Source organism: Neohortaea acidophila, assembly GCF_010093505.1.
Source record: "Neohortaea acidophila strain CBS 113389 unplaced genomic scaffold BDY17scaffold_1, whole genome shotgun sequence".
NCBI lineage: Eukaryota > Fungi > Ascomycota > Dothideomycetes > Mycosphaerellales > Teratosphaeriaceae > Neohortaea > Neohortaea acidophila.
In genome coordinates this window covers 445,942-461,991 of record NW_022985510.1, presented here as the reverse complement: position 1 = coordinate 461,991, position 16,050 = coordinate 445,942, and the positions used below count along the sequence as shown (strand labels likewise).

The 16,050-nt window shown below is 57.0% G+C and overlaps 7 protein-coding genes across 7 annotated transcripts; 4 read left to right on the top strand and 3 right to left on the bottom strand.

Annotated features, from left to right (window-relative positions):
* Positions 1 to 280: 280 nt before the first annotated feature.
* BDY17DRAFT_341975 (uncharacterized protein) lies at positions 281 to 3,118 on the bottom strand. Its single transcript, XM_033738002.1, has 2 exons — positions 2,475 to 3,118; positions 281 to 2,411 (listed from the first exon to the last, which is right to left on the bottom strand). The coding sequence occupies exons 1-2, from the start codon at positions 2,779 to 2,781 to the stop codon at positions 469 to 471; spliced, it is 2,250 nt and encodes a 749-aa protein (XP_033593745.1). The 5' UTR covers positions 2,782 to 3,118; the 3' UTR covers positions 281 to 468.
* Positions 3,119 to 3,973: 855 nt separating this feature from the next.
* On the top strand, positions 3,974 to 5,059 carry BDY17DRAFT_314367 (Metallo-dependent phosphatase-like protein; the record flags this gene model as incomplete). The annotated part of the gene is made up of 4 exons (XM_033735811.1): positions 3,974 to 4,091; positions 4,158 to 4,601; positions 4,659 to 4,957; positions 5,045 to 5,059. The coding sequence occupies 4 exons, from the start codon at positions 3,974 to 3,976 to the stop codon at positions 5,057 to 5,059; spliced, it is 876 nt and encodes a 291-aa protein (XP_033593744.1).
* Positions 5,060 to 5,613: 554 nt separating this feature from the next.
* On the top strand, positions 5,614 to 6,507 carry BDY17DRAFT_319734 (mediator complex, subunit Med4; the record flags this gene model as incomplete). Its single annotated transcript, XM_033736323.1, has 2 exons — positions 5,614 to 5,761; positions 5,819 to 6,507. The coding sequence occupies 2 exons, from the start codon at positions 5,614 to 5,616 to the stop codon at positions 6,505 to 6,507; spliced, it is 837 nt and encodes a 278-aa protein (XP_033593743.1).
* A 940-nt stretch (positions 6,508 to 7,447) lies between these two features.
* On the top strand, positions 7,448 to 8,839 carry BDY17DRAFT_319733 (uncharacterized protein; the record flags this gene model as incomplete). Its single annotated transcript, XM_033736322.1, has 1 exon — positions 7,448 to 8,839. The coding sequence occupies one exon, from the start codon at positions 7,448 to 7,450 to the stop codon at positions 8,837 to 8,839; it is 1,392 nt and encodes a 463-aa protein (XP_033593742.1).
* A 405-nt stretch (positions 8,840 to 9,244) lies between these two features.
* Positions 9,245 to 11,861, bottom strand: BDY17DRAFT_288463 (Man1-Src1p-C-terminal domain-containing protein). The gene is made up of 2 exons (XM_033732195.1): positions 10,294 to 11,861; positions 9,245 to 10,171 (listed from the first exon to the last, which is right to left on the bottom strand). The coding sequence occupies exons 1-2, from the start codon at positions 11,703 to 11,705 to the stop codon at positions 9,526 to 9,528; spliced, it is 2,058 nt and encodes a 685-aa protein (XP_033593741.1). The 5' UTR covers positions 11,706 to 11,861; the 3' UTR covers positions 9,245 to 9,525.
* An 83-nt stretch (positions 11,862 to 11,944) lies between these two features.
* On the top strand, positions 11,945 to 12,913 carry BDY17DRAFT_4782 (uncharacterized protein). The gene has a single exon (XM_033738433.1). It carries the CDS (start codon positions 12,092 to 12,094, stop codon positions 12,902 to 12,904), a length of 813 nt encoding a protein of 270 aa, XP_033593740.1. The 5' UTR covers positions 11,945 to 12,091; the 3' UTR covers positions 12,905 to 12,913.
* A 36-nt stretch (positions 12,914 to 12,949) lies between these two features.
* Positions 12,950 to 15,928, bottom strand: BDY17DRAFT_226860 (DDHD domain-containing protein; the record flags this gene model as incomplete). The annotated part of the gene is made up of 2 exons (XM_033730148.1): positions 12,950 to 15,433; positions 15,518 to 15,928. Coding segments are annotated over 2 exons (2,895 nt in total), but the record flags the coding sequence as incomplete, so codon positions are not given.
* Positions 15,929 to 16,050: the final 122 nt, after the last annotated feature.

Sequence of the window (16,050 nt, the reverse complement as noted above, 5' to 3'; positions counted from 1 at the left end):
TGTAGAAAGTGACCGTTTTATGAGACCGTCGACTCGAGATCTATAGCAAAGTCAATGCGGGAGATGTAGTCGGAGACGAGGAGAGGTGTTGATTCAACGAGAGTTTGGAGAGGTGGGCTGCGGGACCCGACGTAAGATTTCTTTCCCACCCTCGACGCTTTCGGCAATGGTGTCATCCCCAAACCTTGAGTGGCCTTAGGGTTAGGATCGTAAGGGTTGCTGGCTTGTCGCGGCATTAACTTCGCCCACGTGCTTCTCATCTCGTTTACATTGGGACATTGGAAAAGGACAGTCTTCTATCAAATCGTTATGCCGTCGTACATAATTCTAAACTCGTTGCAGCACCATGCGCATAGGCGTGAGCCACACATTGTGTTGATATCGTAACAGATTTTTAATCCCCACCCACCGTTCCCTCGCTGATGCTGTCAAATCACTGTACACCAAAACATTCCAAACACGTGATCATTATCTCCGATCGACATAGCCAAAATCAACGTCTGGTAGACGAGGTTGCTGGCGGGGCGGGCTCATCCCCCGCTGACTCGTGCTGCGGTCTCGCATGCCCATGCTTGCGGCGCCGGAGACTAGGTTGGCGTGCTCATCAAAGCGCGACTTGCGGACCGAAGAAGCCGGCGTGCCCTCGCGCGCTGGCACGGGGTCGTAGCGTCCTTTTCCGTCACCGAACACCGGGCTGGGGACGAAGGAGGGCTTGTATGAAGTCTCAAAGCCGGGCTTGTACGATGTGTCGTGCTGCGCCATCGGCTCCATGAGCATGGAATTGCGTGGGTCCAGAGGGGTGAGGTTGTCGAAATCGCGGTTCATGTTCGCCTTCTCCGCCTCCTTGCGTGCTCTCCTGTGCGGGTTCTCCTTGATGCAGGTGATCAGTGCATTGACCGCGATCAAGATGGCAAGCACGACCGTCAGCACAGCCTGCACGACAATCAAGATGACACCGACGATGGTCTGGGTGGTCTGGGCAATGCCGAGCTCCTCCACAAACACCAAGATGCAGGCGACGGAGACCACACGGACCACATGGATGACAATGTTGATCCATTTGCCGCTCTTGCGTTGATATGGTCGGGTCCAGAGCAGGAGAATCAGGAACACCGCTTCGACGATCAGCTGGCCGCCCACTTGCACCGTGCCGTGGCCGTTCGCGCCGGCAATGACGCAGCCTCGCGCGAACATGTAGACGATGACCGGGACGAAGAACAGCCAGTACTTCTTCTGGAAGTTGTCGTAGAACAGGCTGTACTTGACCCAAGTCTCCTTGTCCTCGTACAAGCCGCTCGTGTCGCCTTCCAGCTTCTTGAAATACTGGGCCTTGCGCCAGATTCTCCAGGTGAAGAATGCGAGGGTGAGGGTGAAGACACCCCAAGTGACTCCGGCAAGTACTTGAGCGGCCCACGAATCGCCCGCCGTGAACTGATAGATACTCCAGAGCGTCCAGGCACCGTAGAGGATGAGAATGAGGTTGACAATGGCCTTGGCCATGCGCCACCAGTACCGTTTGCGCCAGGATTCGAGAGACTTGGGAAGTTTGCCGCACAAACCCCAGGCTTCCAGGATGACCTTGAAAAGCAAGATTCCAACGATGATGGCGGCGACAATGATGGCCCACACCAAGAGGATGGTCATGAAAGTATTCGCCTGAGGAATAGACAGTGCTTCCGCGTACCCTTCGATGCCAGAAACGAGATGCGACTGCTTAGTGGTGCCACTGCTAGAGGACGAGCTGCTGGAACCTGAGCCTATGGACGTTGAGGTGCCATTGTCATTGACATGGACGCTTTGACGGGCGGCAAGGTGTAGAGCCGAGTCGAGACCACGTCGCAGAAAGCTAGATGAGCTCGAAGACGAGGTGTTGGTGGTACCGTCGTTGTAGACGAGCGTCGCCTGGTTCTTGAGATATGGGTAGTTGTCATCGGTCAGATTGCCACCGGTATGCTTGCGGAAGCTGTCGATGCTGTTCTGCAGACCGCCCCACGAGATGAGGCCGGTGGAGAAGGCAAAGTTGGTGGTGAAGCTTCGGTAGACCTGGGGATAGTTGACGCTCAACATGCCGGTCATCGCCACACCCTGGAAGTGGCCCACCACCTCGCCAAATGTGGGAGAAGCAGTAGAGGCGCCAGGATGGCCGCCAGCCGCGATGGATGCGATTCCGGAAAAGACCAAGGCGGCAAGAGCAATGCCGCCAGCGACGTAGGAGATGACGGGCATTTGCAAGGTGCTGCCATTGCCCACGGTCGACTCGATACACCCCACAGCCTGTCCATCACTGTTTTTGAGCTCCATCTTGACATTGCCAGCGAGATCTGGGACGGAGAAGGCGATGGCGGGGATCTCGGAGGCGTATTGGGAGGGAATGGGGAGTTCGCCGTTAGTGGAGAAAGTGCCGGCGGGGACTGTGCGAGGTGTCAGCATTGAAATCATCCGTGAATGTAATAATATGCGTTGCCTGTGCTTACCTGGACAGATCTCGGACAGGCCGAGAGAGCAAGGGTCGAAGGATCTTGTGTAGATCTGCTTGCCGTATGCAGAGACAACCAGTTCCGCCGTCACCTTTTGGGCAACCTTGCTCGTGCCGGCCAGGTCGAAGACCAGGTTGCGGGTGTTTTTGTTGTATTGGACATTAAAGGCCGTGACCTGAACCTGGGGATCGCTAACACATTGCGAGAACCCAGTCGTCTCGAGGACGTCTCCAGCGAGGACGCCGGCGGGGAGAGCGGCGAGGAAGAGGAGGGGTAGGAGGGGGGTGGCGGCGGAGGGCCACATGGCTACGGGAGGAAGGGACGATGCGCGAGGTGTGCTGTAGGGTGTTGCAGAAAGGAAGGAGGTCGTGAAGTACTGATGCTGACCCTCGTGAGAGTCGTAGATCCTTCCAGAAAGGGCGTGTCGAACTGCTCTTCCCACCAAGAAAATTTGGGACCAAGCTGTTTCAGTTGCGTTTCAACGTTCCAACCCTGACGACCAGCAACCGTTTCCTCTCGATCAAGTGAGCGTGGTGATGGCAACCAGGACAAGCAAAGCGATTGTGAGAGGGCAAGGAGAGTGGACGAGTACCAGGTGGAGAGGAATGGGGGGAGAAAAAGCAGAGGATGCACATGCAAGTATAAAGAAGGATGCCCACCCTGCACGTCGATACGAGACGGGTTGAGCGCGCCACGCAAGCTGAGCCGTCCCAGCAAATCAGGGGTGTTGATTGGCTGCGGCCCGCGTGGAGAGACTTATTTTTGGGGTGGTCTGGCGGGGCGCGCTCCTGGCAGGCATCCGTCTAAGCCCCTCTTGTTCCATCTAAACCATGTCCTTCGCTCCACCCAGCGTGTATAGGAGGAAAAGAGCTTGTCGATCTTCCAATGGCATGAGACAGATGCATCTGACTGCGTACACTGGAGCTTGCCTGTCATACGAGGATGGTTGACGGCGAGCAATGCAAAAGTCACAACCTCGTCCTGCGTGGTGAGGAGGAAGCGTTGGGGTGGCTCGAGGGGTGGCTGTGCTGCAACGGCGTGGCATGATGCGCTTCGGCATGCTCTGTGCGCGCCTTCTAAATGTGTGACCCGACGAGCGACGGCATGATGCTGCATGTGCCATTCACGTGAAAGGCAGAGTAGATCTACGTAGGCATATCCATCTGAACTCATGTGTCCTGCAGTATATGACCCGCAAATGGGGGGAGAAGCGCGGTGTCATCTGGACTGCTCGTCATGCGGCTCTGTCCCTGCCTGCCTGCCTTGCGAATTCTGAAACGCGCAGACTCCTCCTCACTGGCCACTGCCCGCAACTGTCTTCTCCCCCGATCATCCATACTCCCATGCCCCATCTCCGCCATCTGAAACATTCAAGCTCCCCTCCGCCCGTGTGCAGGGCCCACTTGATGGAGACTTGACGTGTGCGTGTCAGCGTCTACCTTCCCTGATGGTAACGACCGCTGGACCAGCCATCCGCCGCCGCCACCGCAGCATCCATGTCCAATAAGCTGTGGGCAATTGCCGACATCCATTTATCCTTCAAGAGCAACAAGGAGGAATGGGAGAAACTGCAAGCCAAAGGTGCCGATGACGGCCTGATCCTGGCCGGCGATGGTGCGCACCCTCCCCCTCCCTCACTTCTCAACCTCTGTGTGCCGGAGCTGACCATCACGCGCATAGTCGGCGAATCGATCAAAACGCTCAATGAAGCATTCGAAATCGCCAAGCGCCATTTCAAACATGTCTTCTGGGTGCCTGGTAACCATGAACTATACACCTCCGCCACCGCGCCCGAAGAGGAGATGCACCTCCGCGGCGAGGCCAAGTATATGGCGTGCGTCTCCGCGGCCAAGCGCCACGGCATCCTGACCCCCGAGGACGACTTCATGACCTGGATCTATGAGAACGAGGATGGCATGCAGGCTGGCGCGGTCATCTGTCCCGTCTTCACCCTCTACGATTACAGCTTCCGCCCCGATCACGTGAGTCGCGAGGCTGCTTTGGACTGGGCGATGGAGGAGGGCATCAAGGCGAGCGATGAGAGCTTGCTGTATCCCACCCCGTACGCCTCACGAGACGAGTGGTGCCATCGCCTGGTGTCCCAGAGCGAGTCCAAACTGCAGCGTGCCGCGGATACTGGCCTACCGTTGATCATCATCAATCACTGGCCGCTGCGCGAAGACACCATCTTCATCCCCAAAGTCCCCCGCTTCACCCTGTGGTGTGGCACCAAGAAGACCGAGAACTGGCACAAGAAGTACCACGCCAAAGTCGTCGTGACCGGGCATCTACATGTTCGCAGAACCGACTGGATCGATGGCGTGCGCTTTGAGGAAGTGAGCCTCGGCTACCCGCGACAATGGAAGGAGGCCAAAGATGCTGGCCGAGACGTCAACTCGCTCATGCGAGAAATTCTGCCCGGTCCACACCCGCCGACCCCTGGCATGGAACCTCCAACTGCCTGGAGAAGATTGGGCGACGTTGATCTCGAACGGCCTCGGAGTCACACCCCGCTCCCCCGCAGGTACACGGCCACTTGACGATGTCTCGCGCCGGTCTCACGGCAGAACAACCATTTATGAACCATCCATTCACGACGGCACTCTGGCCTCTTTCGCCCATCTCTCGAGAGGCTATCGACCTTTACACCACGCTTACATCACCCTCACATCATAACGGAGAGGCGCATTGCAGAGCCCACCGTACTCATCGGCCGACGTACAACTTTGTACAGCATTCCAGGGACGTGCCTGCTTCACAATAAAAGGCCACATACAATGGGCCTGTCGTAGTCCGGGAGCGGCGTTCAGTGAATGGCAGCTTTCGAGCGCTGTACCTCATGTCGGTTACGTAGAAGAACGCGTTTCACAATTGCATTCAGTCGACATTTTTCTGATCCTGGGTACTTATTATATAAAAACGTCATTGTATCCCAGACTAGCAGCTTCAATTGAGCGATTGACTTGCGCCCATAAAACAGCCCTATGCCACGTGACTGCGTGCTTTCAGCTGGACGTGATTACATAATAAACGCGGGCCCTGCATGTGGCGTTCTCCATCTCCCTCCATCCTTGCCGTTCAATGCCCATCCGCAATAAAAGCGAGCGTGCTTCGGCAACTCACCCCCACATGAACCATGCTATCACAATTCCAACAGAGCTACCAGCGCGTGGAGCAGAGTCTCCAGCGCCTCACCGACTCCATCGCAGCCTACAACCCTTCCGTGAGCGCAGCCGAAGAATTGGTAGCGGCCGACGAAGAAGTCAACGCGAATCTCGAACAGCGTACGTACACCCTCCCGGCCGCGTTGATCCACGCCCTTGCTAACACATATTCCACAGTCGTGACACATCAGCGAAATTACGCGCGCATCCAGCAGCTGCGCCAGACGACCGAGTCGCTCGATGAAACGCTCAGACAAACCCTCACCATCCTCGCGGATGCGCGCAACGGCCTCCTCGCCATTCCCGCGCACGACGAAGCAGGCGACGACAGGCGGGAGATCAAAGTGGACGAGCTACTAGCGTACGCGAAATTCATCTCGCCGACGACGGTGCCGCCGACGTTTAGGAAGAAAGCTGGACAGCCGTCTGCACCTGCTATCAAGAGGGAGGGCGGCGGACAGGATGCTCACATGACGAATGGCTTAGCTACGCCGTCGCCGGGGGCGCAAGAGCTTGCTGCAAAGACGGAGATGGAGAATGTGATGGCTGCGGCGGGACTAGACGAGAAGAGCGATCCCTTCGTCGACCCAAGACGGGATCTGCCTTTTGAGCCGTGGCCTTCGCACGCTATTATTCAGCGCGGTGCGCTGGGGGATATCCAGCGCATGATTGATGGCGGACTGGATCCGGGTGCTGTGCTTACTGCCGAGGAGCAGGCGGAGGCGGATCAGCGGCGGAAAGAGGTGGAGGAGAGGGAGGCGCTGGCGCAGGAGGAGGCGGAGAGAAGGCGGATGCGCATGTTTGATACTGCGGCGGCGAAGGGGCAGCCGGCGGTGTCGGACGTGTTCAACCCGGATGATCTATGAGTTTGGAGATGGAACTGGTATCTTGGGTACCGAGGAGGGACTTAGAGACTACGTCTCCACGAGGAGCAACAGCTCTCGTCGTTGATGTCCACGTGGGACGTGATGGAAAACAAACCATGCGTATCGTTGTCCAGCCAGCACGATCATGAGCAGGGGACTACACCTGTCCCTACCCAAAACGGTGTGCAGTTCATCGAATTTACAGGCAATAGTACCAATATGCACGTCTTCATTGCAAACCCCCGACTTAAGATTGCCGCGTGCAATAGGAGACTTCATCAAGGCACTCAAGACCCTGTTCCCTGCAACAAGGCTGGAATGATTGGCTGACAGAAGCCGTACCTGCCGAGACCGACGTGTCAACCGCGTAGCTCCAAATCCAACCCACACGACAACCACGACACTTCTCCAGCCTTCGCTCATCACCTCCAAACCCCATCTCGCCCTATCGTCAATGAAATGATCGCCGTCGCTGATCTTCTAGCCATCTGCACGCCCAATACGCACGCAAAAGGGACCGCGGCGTCTAGACAAGGGGCCATAGAGCTTCGCAGTGGCGTTTCATGTACGTGCTACGCCAACGGTTTACATGCCTAATCTGCCCCGGCGCCCCCATGCACATCCGGCGCATCTCGTCACATATATCCCCCCCGTTCCGGCGTTTTCCCCCCTCTCGTATCGTTCGTTGCCTTTCTTTTCTCGTGTCTGCTTGAGGACCCGGCGGGCGTTCGCGTTGGGCGTGTGTTGTCCGTCTGCTATACCCTTTTGCGCTGCCGACTATCGCTCTACGTGCCATGTGTGCCGCCTTTGTTCGCGGGTTGTCTTTTGTTGATTTTGTTTCTGTCCTCGACGGTGCTCTCCTTCCATCTCTCGTGGACTTGGATCATCCTGGGGAGATGCTTTCTTTCCTACCGTTTGAGCGCCGATCGCTGAAATAACGATGCACAACGAGGGCCCTGGACAGCACACCTCTGCTTTTGACTCGAGAGCGCTACTTGCGGAGCGCGCACATCTTGATATAAGCAGCGATGGATCTGGAGCCCTTACTACAGCCATTGCTCTGCTTCTACCGACACCCTCTTCCACAGTGACTCTCGACACCACGCTACTGCGCACCAAATTCGTTACCATTACCGAAAACCCCGTCCCTACCACGGCAATGTCCTGTCTCGAATCTGAGACCTCCCAATGCAACCCGAATCAGTCTCACTCGCAGTCTCAGCTCGGGAGTCGGACCTCCAACGATACGCCCAGACAGACTCGACCGCATTCCACCACACTCCACCACTTCTCCACTCCGACTCTGTCTCCAAGAACGACCAAAGCTGCTACCACGGCGGTTTCGTCTGTGATTGGCAAACACAGCGATCTAAGCGCAACGCAAAGACGAGCAATAATTGGAGGCCTAGCCGGCACTCTCGTCGGCCTGGTACTCATTGGCTTCCTGCTCGCTCTCTTCCTCCGCAGGCGTCGCGCACCCGACGTCGAAAGCACGACAAGAGCCGAAAAGGGCATGACAAGATCCGTCTCTCGAACATGGGGCCAATTCGTCGGTCCCCGAACAGTCGTCGCCGTGCCCCATCGCCCAGCATCCAGGCAAAGCAGCTTCGCCGAGTTCAACGGAAGTCTCATCCGCGTGAATGAAAGCGCATGGGCACGCCCCTTTGCGCACCACCAAAGTTTCCGAGAGTCAATGGGGCTCGGCAAACTACAAATCACGAACCCAGACGTTCCCTCAGGTACCGCGACGCCAGTTCCCCGCGGTTCGCTGGAGAGCAGCAACACATACTTCAAGCGGCAACGCACCGCCATCGCCGCCGCTCTACTGGGTGGAACCACTCGTTCCCGAGCGAATTCTAGCACTCCTCCCGGCGGGCGACGCAGCATGCACCTCCCCACCATTTCCATCGACGGCGACCGCACGCGATCTTTCCGCTCCTACCGATCTATCAAGTCTGCGCGCACAATACAGCAACAACGAGTTGAAGACCCCTTTCTCACCCCACCAATGGAGAGGTCAGAGACCAATCAACACTCACCAGGTGGCAAAGCGCAAACACCCAACCGTGCGTTCCTACACAGCGCAGCAGGCTCGGCGAGTAAAAGCCTCGCACATCTCGGGCAGGCCCTGAACCCGTTCCGGCCTCGAACAGCCGTCAGCACCGCTGAGGATGACGATGGGCGGACTTCGAGAAATTCCACCATGACTTTCTCCTCGAATGGCGATCCTTTCAAACTAGACCGACGGAGTCCTGGGCCGGACAGCAGTGTTACGCCTCGGCGAGCGGAGCCGGCGCATCTCGCTGACTCAAGAGTGTATGAAGGAACGTAATGTCTGGGAGACGAGTTTGACGATGATATGAAATGTACAACAATAGTGCAATATGCGAGAGATGAAATGTAATTGCCCTCAATAAGTGTTTCTCGCCATTGCACGTACACAGGTAATACTCTACCTATGAACAGAGCCCAACCCCTTCCCACACTTCCACTTCCACATAGAAGACACCCACCCAACGCAGCATCAAACGCTACCGCCACACAATAAATCCAATCAGAAGGTCTCAAAATGCCCAGTTAAAAGGTGGTGAGCAGGGGCCCCCGAGCATATCAGCAACATCCAGACGCGCCGCGCACCCCCGCAATCTCCCCGCCAGGCGGTGAAGCTTTGACGAGGGAAAGAGAGGGACGCGGGGTGAATGTAGTCTGCTGTGAATTTGAGCCGGCTCATCAGCTTGGATTTAGTTGTGTGAGGGGGAAGAAAAAGGAGGAGAGAAGGGAGTCGCATATTGTGAGGGTTGGAGCGTGGGATTCGGGCGGGAGGGGCCGGGGTGCCTGAGGCTCAAGTTATTGCAGGCAATGACTTCGTGGATCTATTTACTCTGCACGGTGTTGGAGTTGATGAAGTACTGGAATACGAGCTATCAGAGCCGTGATGGGATACTGTGGGTATGTTCTACCGTTCGCAATGCGTCTGTCTTCGTCTTACGCAGTCTTAGTCCCCATCATGCATCGCCATCAGTAGTACTGCCCGCCCTCTTCCCACCGGCTCCTCTTCACCTCACTCATCTCCGTTGTATCCGCAAAACTACTAGGCTCAATCCACCTCTCGCCCCCAAAACTCACACGTCCACTCTTCCGCCTCTGATGCCCACCAGACTCGCCATACGGAGACGCAACAGCAGAAGCATCCCTAGGACTCTCGAGCATGCCCACGGCGCCAACCCACTCCCACACGCGGCCAACATCCCCACTCCTCCCTTCGCGCACCATCGGCCGCACATTCGCATTCTTCTCCACCTTCGCCTGCACCTTCTCCCAGATCTTCTTGCGGTTCCACGTGCTCCATTCGTTGCGCAGCACGTCGTCGCGCAGCTGCGCCATGCTCACCCATCCTTCGCGATACGTATCGGGTTCGGCGGCGTGCAGCGCAGCTTGCTGGCTGAGTTTGTCGAGGGCCAGACCCGCCAGGCGTTTCGCGCGGGACTCGGCGTCGCGGGAGGAAGTGTAGGCGTAGCGGGCGTAGCCGCCAGAGGAGAGGAGAGTGCAGAAAATCACAAGTTGCCAAAAATACTCTCGAGCCGTTTCACGAACGGATCGGCGGACGGCGCAGCTGAGGGGGAGTCGGGCGAGGCTGGTGGAGCGGAGGGTGAAGTGCCCGGATCTGTGGAGGTGAGGGCGAGTCTGTTAGTCGAGACAGATTCGTGTAAGCGCACAGTTTCCTCTTCCGGTCGTACAACGCTGGGATGGCGCGTGTAGAAGTATAGTGAGGAGAAGTGGACTTACCCGTCAATGCCCTGCGTGACCTCGTCTGAGTCTCGAACTTCCCCGATCGCGCTCGCCCAGAGCTCCTCGAACTCCCGGTCTTGCATTCGGCTCAAGCGTTTGCTGCTTACTCGCGCCTTCAATTCTGATTCGCGAAGCACAGGTTGAACCGGCTCGCCGCATTCGTACTTGGCATTGTGCTCGCGCAGCTCATGGATTGCCCGCTCTTTCACCTTCTCCACTCTCTTCGCTTTCATGCTGTCCGGCTCACACGTCGGGGGGATTGGCAGGAAACCGTTCGCCGAGAGCGGGTGATGTGTAAGCACAAAGTCAGGCTCGCAGACGGTCTCCAAGTTGGGCCCACAGATGGCGTGAGGGGGGCAAGGCTCGCATTGAGGTCGAAGCACATCGGCCCATGGTGGTATTTCGACGCCCGCAATCTCCCTGCTGTGATGGCCCTCGCCGCAGTAGCCCACGCGAGCTTTCTCTTGACCCCAGAGCGCGCCCACTCCCAGTAGTATCGTAGTCAAGACGGCACCAAAGCCAGTCTGCGCCACTTTCGATCCAGCTTTCTTCGCTTTCGGCCGTACAGGAACCAGCTCTCCAGATTGCTCAGCTCGCACCAGGTCCCATTGCTCTTCCGGAGTGAACTCTTCACCAGCCTCGACTGCATCTTTGCTCCGCTTCTTCAGCACCGAAACGGGGGCCTGACGAGAAGACGCGCTCGCACCATCCAGCTGTGCTCTCGACGGTTTGATCTCCTCCGTCCGTCTCCTCGCTTCACGGCTGCGCCGGCGATCAGCATCCCTCACCACTCCGGAAATCGTTCTACGGCGATCCGTCGAAGGGGGTGGCGGTGAGCTTCCAGACTGAAAGACGTTGTCATTCGAGAACGGACTATCATCATCCGCAAAGCCCGACTTAGCAACAGGCGTCTGCGCGCTCAATCTCGACTTGCGTGACGCGGATCTCTTAGGCTCCGGCGCCTCGTCAACGGCGACGGCTTGTGCGCGTTTACTCGATGCTCTGCGTGACACGCTTTCGGGCGGTGCTGTGCTGTGTCTAGTCGACTTCGGTGTGGGGGCAATCTCCTGCGGCGCCTCCTCAGTCTTCGCCCTCGTTGTTCTCCTTCCACTTCGCGTGGCGGTAGATGGAGCAACTTCTTCCTCTTCGTCGTCCTCATCGTCATCGTCGGCAGTGCCTTGGCTTGCCGGCACATCCACGATCCCTCTGCTTGTTCGCTTCACGCGCGCGTTCGCTGTGCGGAGTTTGCGGGCTAAAGGCAGCACATTGTCGTTGAAGAGGTCGATGAGCTGGCTCTTCTTCGCCGATGAGGGGTAGTTGACATTGTGCGCGACAAGGATGGAGCGCAGGCGCGGGACGGTGAGGGTGGAAGGGTCGAAGCCGGGCTCGAGATACTCTTGGTCGTCCATCGGTGCGGCGCGGCTCTTCGCAAGAGAGTTGTAGGTGGGGAAATGAAAGCGTGTTCGCGAGAGGATATTTGCGCGGCCGCCTTAATTTAATCTGTCGGGGACGGCACCCTCAGAGTGAAGGGTGTCTGAGCGGCAGACGGGTGGTGACGGTGGGTGGTGCACAAAGGTGAAGCAGAAGACGAAAGTCACAAAACGGTAAACAGAGCGAGTCAAGCAGGCCAAGCAGGCGGCAGCAACGTGTCCAAGCGCCAATTTAAAGTTGAGGCTACGTCAGTTGAAAGCAAACCCTAAAAGCGTCCGGACATTTTTTTGCTTGTGATGGTGATGCTTCACCCACGAAAGGTGATTGATCTACTGAGGGATTTGTCTAATTCTATCACATCACAATGGCAACGACGTGCGCCAAATGCCACGAGGCTCTGGAAGTCGAGATTGGGCCGGACGAGGACGAAGATGTCGAAATGGAGGCTTCCTCCTCCGGGAACAACACGCAAACCATCCCGGATGATGTGCATTTACCCTGTGGCTGTCATTTCCATTGGCAGTGTCTCCTGGACTCCTACGAGTTGTCCAAGTGTCCCCACTGCTCAACGGAAATCGTCTCGTCTCCGCCGTCGACATCGCAACAGCAGATCATCGTCAACCTTACCAACGAAGGCGGCTACCAGGAGCATATCGACATTTTCCCACTTCTGCAAGAGGAATCGTACTTGCGCGCATACCCCGAGGAGCGCAAATGTCGAGCCTTTCTCGAGTTCTGCCGAGAGGGTGATCACCAAGCGATCGTAGACTTGCTGCACAGCTGCTCGGAGCCAGCAGGTGAGGACGACGACGATCTGGACATCGATGAGATGAAGGATGCCGATGCCGACTTGCCCAACAAGACCCCCGATGAGATTCTCAGGTACCAAGATCCCATTGGCGACATGCAGTCAGGGCTCCACGCCGCGGCGGCAAACGGGCATCGAGAAGTCGCATGGTTGCTGCTCTTGCTCGCCAGTCAACTTCCGGAATCCGAATTTCCCGCTCTTGTGTATCAGGAAGCCGCTGCACTGGGTATCATGCGTGAGCAACAAGAGGGCAAAGTCGACATTCGCAGTCTCAAGGACTCTTTTGGACAGTCAGCCGAGGACATTGCGAAAGAGTACGGAGTGGTGTGGAATGGATGGATCGGGAACGGACGGCTTGCAATTCGCTGAGAGGCCGTCCATCACTGTTCAGACTTGAGTTCCGCCGGAGGAAGATGGCCTCACGACCCTCGATCGACTTAACAGCTGCGAGATGATGAAATGGTTGACGTCCTCATCGCTCCAATAAGTCAGATGACTGGCAATCGCCGCAATCAAATTGATGTCGAACACCCCCTCTTGGATCGCATAGTCCACGCGACCATTACTATTCAGCCTGCGCACCTTCTCCTCTTCTCTCCGCAGTCGCCGGGCGCGTTCTTCCGCTCCCTGCCATTCAAGGCCCGCGCCAAAGTCCCGGCTGGATGCGTCGCTCTGCCCGGATTTGCGGCGCGTTTGGAAGCCGGCGTACAGTGTCTCCAGCTCTGCGTCGATAAGAGTGGGTGGATGCTGTCCACTTTCGCCGGTAGCGGATGGGTCGTCGGCTTGCCTGCGATCCATCTCGATATGCGCGCCTTCGGCCGGCAAAGATGCTTTTGGAGTATTGGTCGACTTCGCATTCGCATCAGTTGACATGGCCAGTGGACCGCTACTTTTCGCACTCTGTGGAGCATTCGCCGCCGCCTGTTCGCCGCCCGGATATCCAAGGCCACGGGTCAACAGGTTGGAAGCCACATTAGTCCACATACTTGACACGCTCTGCGTCACGCGAGCCCCGATGCCCGTGAGACCCTGGCCCATTGGAGCGCCAAAAATACCACGCTTGGTGTAGGGCAGCGGCTGAGGTTTGAGTGATGACATGGATGGGGAGATGAGCGGCTCGATGCGGTACGAGATGGGATCGGTAGGATGGAAGATGTTGAAGATCTGGCCGCACTTCGGGCTCGAGAGGGCAAGGTGGCTGGTTGGGATGTCGGGCGGAGTATGCATTTTCTTATTAGGAAGCGCTGCGGCGCCCAGCATCGGATCGTCCATGCTCGTGGTGTATGCTCGGCTTCGTCGGTCTGCGGACTCTCTGGCCGCTATTGTACCGCCTTTGAGCATTTGAAAGAGTCCAATGGGTGAGCCGAGTGCGTAAAAGTCCTCGACCTCAAAATGAAAGCCTTCCTGGCCATGCTCTTTCTTCTGTCTCCTAGACTGATGGGGCTGCTTCTGTTGCTGGCAAAGCAAGTCGAACATGATGGCGGATCCTAGAGAGTGTCCAACAAGACTGATCTTGCCCTTGAAGTCCGGGTTGCGATCCATGAATAAATGATAGATGCGATTGCACTCGCGCAAGACGATGCGCGAGATGTAGTCCTTGTAGGCCGGAGACTGATAAAGTAGGATGTCGAGGGCAAGGTCGGTGATTAGGTTGCGCACAGCTGGCACCCCTTCCACCGTGATGTCCTCCAGACTCGGATATTGATCGTCATCAAATTCCGTGTCCGCCAGATCGTGCTCTCCACGGTTGTGTTTTAGGCTTTGCTTGGGAAAATCAAGTAGGTGACGCCAACAGATAGGAAGAACTTGGATCCGAGAGTTGACCACATCCGCCTTGTCCAGCTCGGCATTCAGTGCTCGAAGGTCGGGCGAGTCGGCGTACACAGCCTTGATGGTCTTGCGAAAGGTGTTGACATCGTGCACGAAATTGACGCTCTCGAGGCGCAGGCCAAGTCGCTGGCCAATACCATGCGTGACGAGGATAAGATGTTCAATCTCTCGGCCTTGCTCCTCTCCTGCCTGCTCGCGGTAGTCCTCCTCCATCTCGCGCTCATCTCGCTTACGCACTTCTTCTTCTTGCTTTTCACGATCTTCACTTGAAGTGTCCTCTAGCAAGGAAGACATATGGCGCTCTAAACGCTGCCGCCGTGTTTCCCCTGCAGTCGGCTGCTCCTGCGAGTCTTTGCTCGCCATGAGTTCGTCTTCTGTGGAAGCTCGTTGCGAGTCCAACATTGGGTTTGGATTTGCTTCTGCAAGCTTGCCATCTTTGGCTTCAGGCTTCTTCGATGCATCAGCGTAGCCACGCGTCAACCTGACGCCCCCGAAATGCCCACCACCGGCGAAGCGTTCGTACATGGTAAAGTTCATCCTGGACATGAAGTCATCGGAGAGAAGCCAAGCGGTCGTGGCGTCTTGATATGTTACTATCGAGTTCATGTGTGCGCCAAATAAGCGATAGGTGTTTAGTGGCGTGTCTTCCTCCGTAGAAAGGCCTTCGCCGAGATGGATAGGCTGCTGAGCATGCTCAACCGCCTGCTTCCTCAGATCCGGACTTGAGCCCTTCGGTGCTATTGGATCTGAGGTGGGAGGCTGGGTGCCCGGAGGAAGCAAACCAGATGTCCATGAAGTAGGGCGTGAACGCGGTTGAGAGCTAGACCGGGCTTTCGACGGGGTTTGAATAGTTGGCAGGCGCCATGCCTTGACCTTGAGATATCCGTCTTCCAGCTGCTCGGCCAGATTCTCATCGCAGGGCTTCTGTATGCTGCCGTCTTGAATGAACCACGTCCCTCGTCGCACATCGTACACCGGGCCAAGCCAGTAGGCAGGTCCCAGCTCTCTTTGTTCCACGTCCACATCGAACAGATAGTCCTCGTTCACCGGCACTCGAACGTCGCCGTGCTTGGGGTTATCCTTGAGACTCAGATTCGCCTCTTCATCCGGTCTCCGATCCGCGCCCGTCTTATGCGGCCCTCCATCCCCAACCGAACCCTCTTTCTCTTGTATCTCTTCACTCCCTCGTTCCTCTGCAAGCTTCCTATACGCAGCTTCAATCGCTTTCGAATCTCGGACGGAGAAAGGCGTGTACTTCTTCGGCGCAGGCAGAGGCTTCGGCTCCTTCTTCATCTTCCCAGCAGGATTGGGTCTTCGCTTGGGCGAATCGACAGCATGAAACCACATGGGCCGCAGAGGAGGGCAGTCACGCGGGTACTTCCTCACACTACTGCGGTGCCTGTGATTGACAACATGGTCGACGACAACAGGCTTCTGCGGCTTCGGCAGAGGCTGCTGCGACGGCTCGACATCGGGTGCCTGGCCGGGCTGCACGACCGGAATTCGAGGCCAGGGAGAGAGTCGGCTCAGGTACGAGGCGGCCGAACTATCCTGGGCTGCCATTCGGAGCCAGTTCGGCCATCGGCCGTTGCGGAGGTTGAGCAGCCAGCGGGTTTGTTGTTTGGCGATTTGCGGTTTGGTGATGGAGCAGGGAATGCGCAAGAGGGAAAGGTGGCTTTGATGGG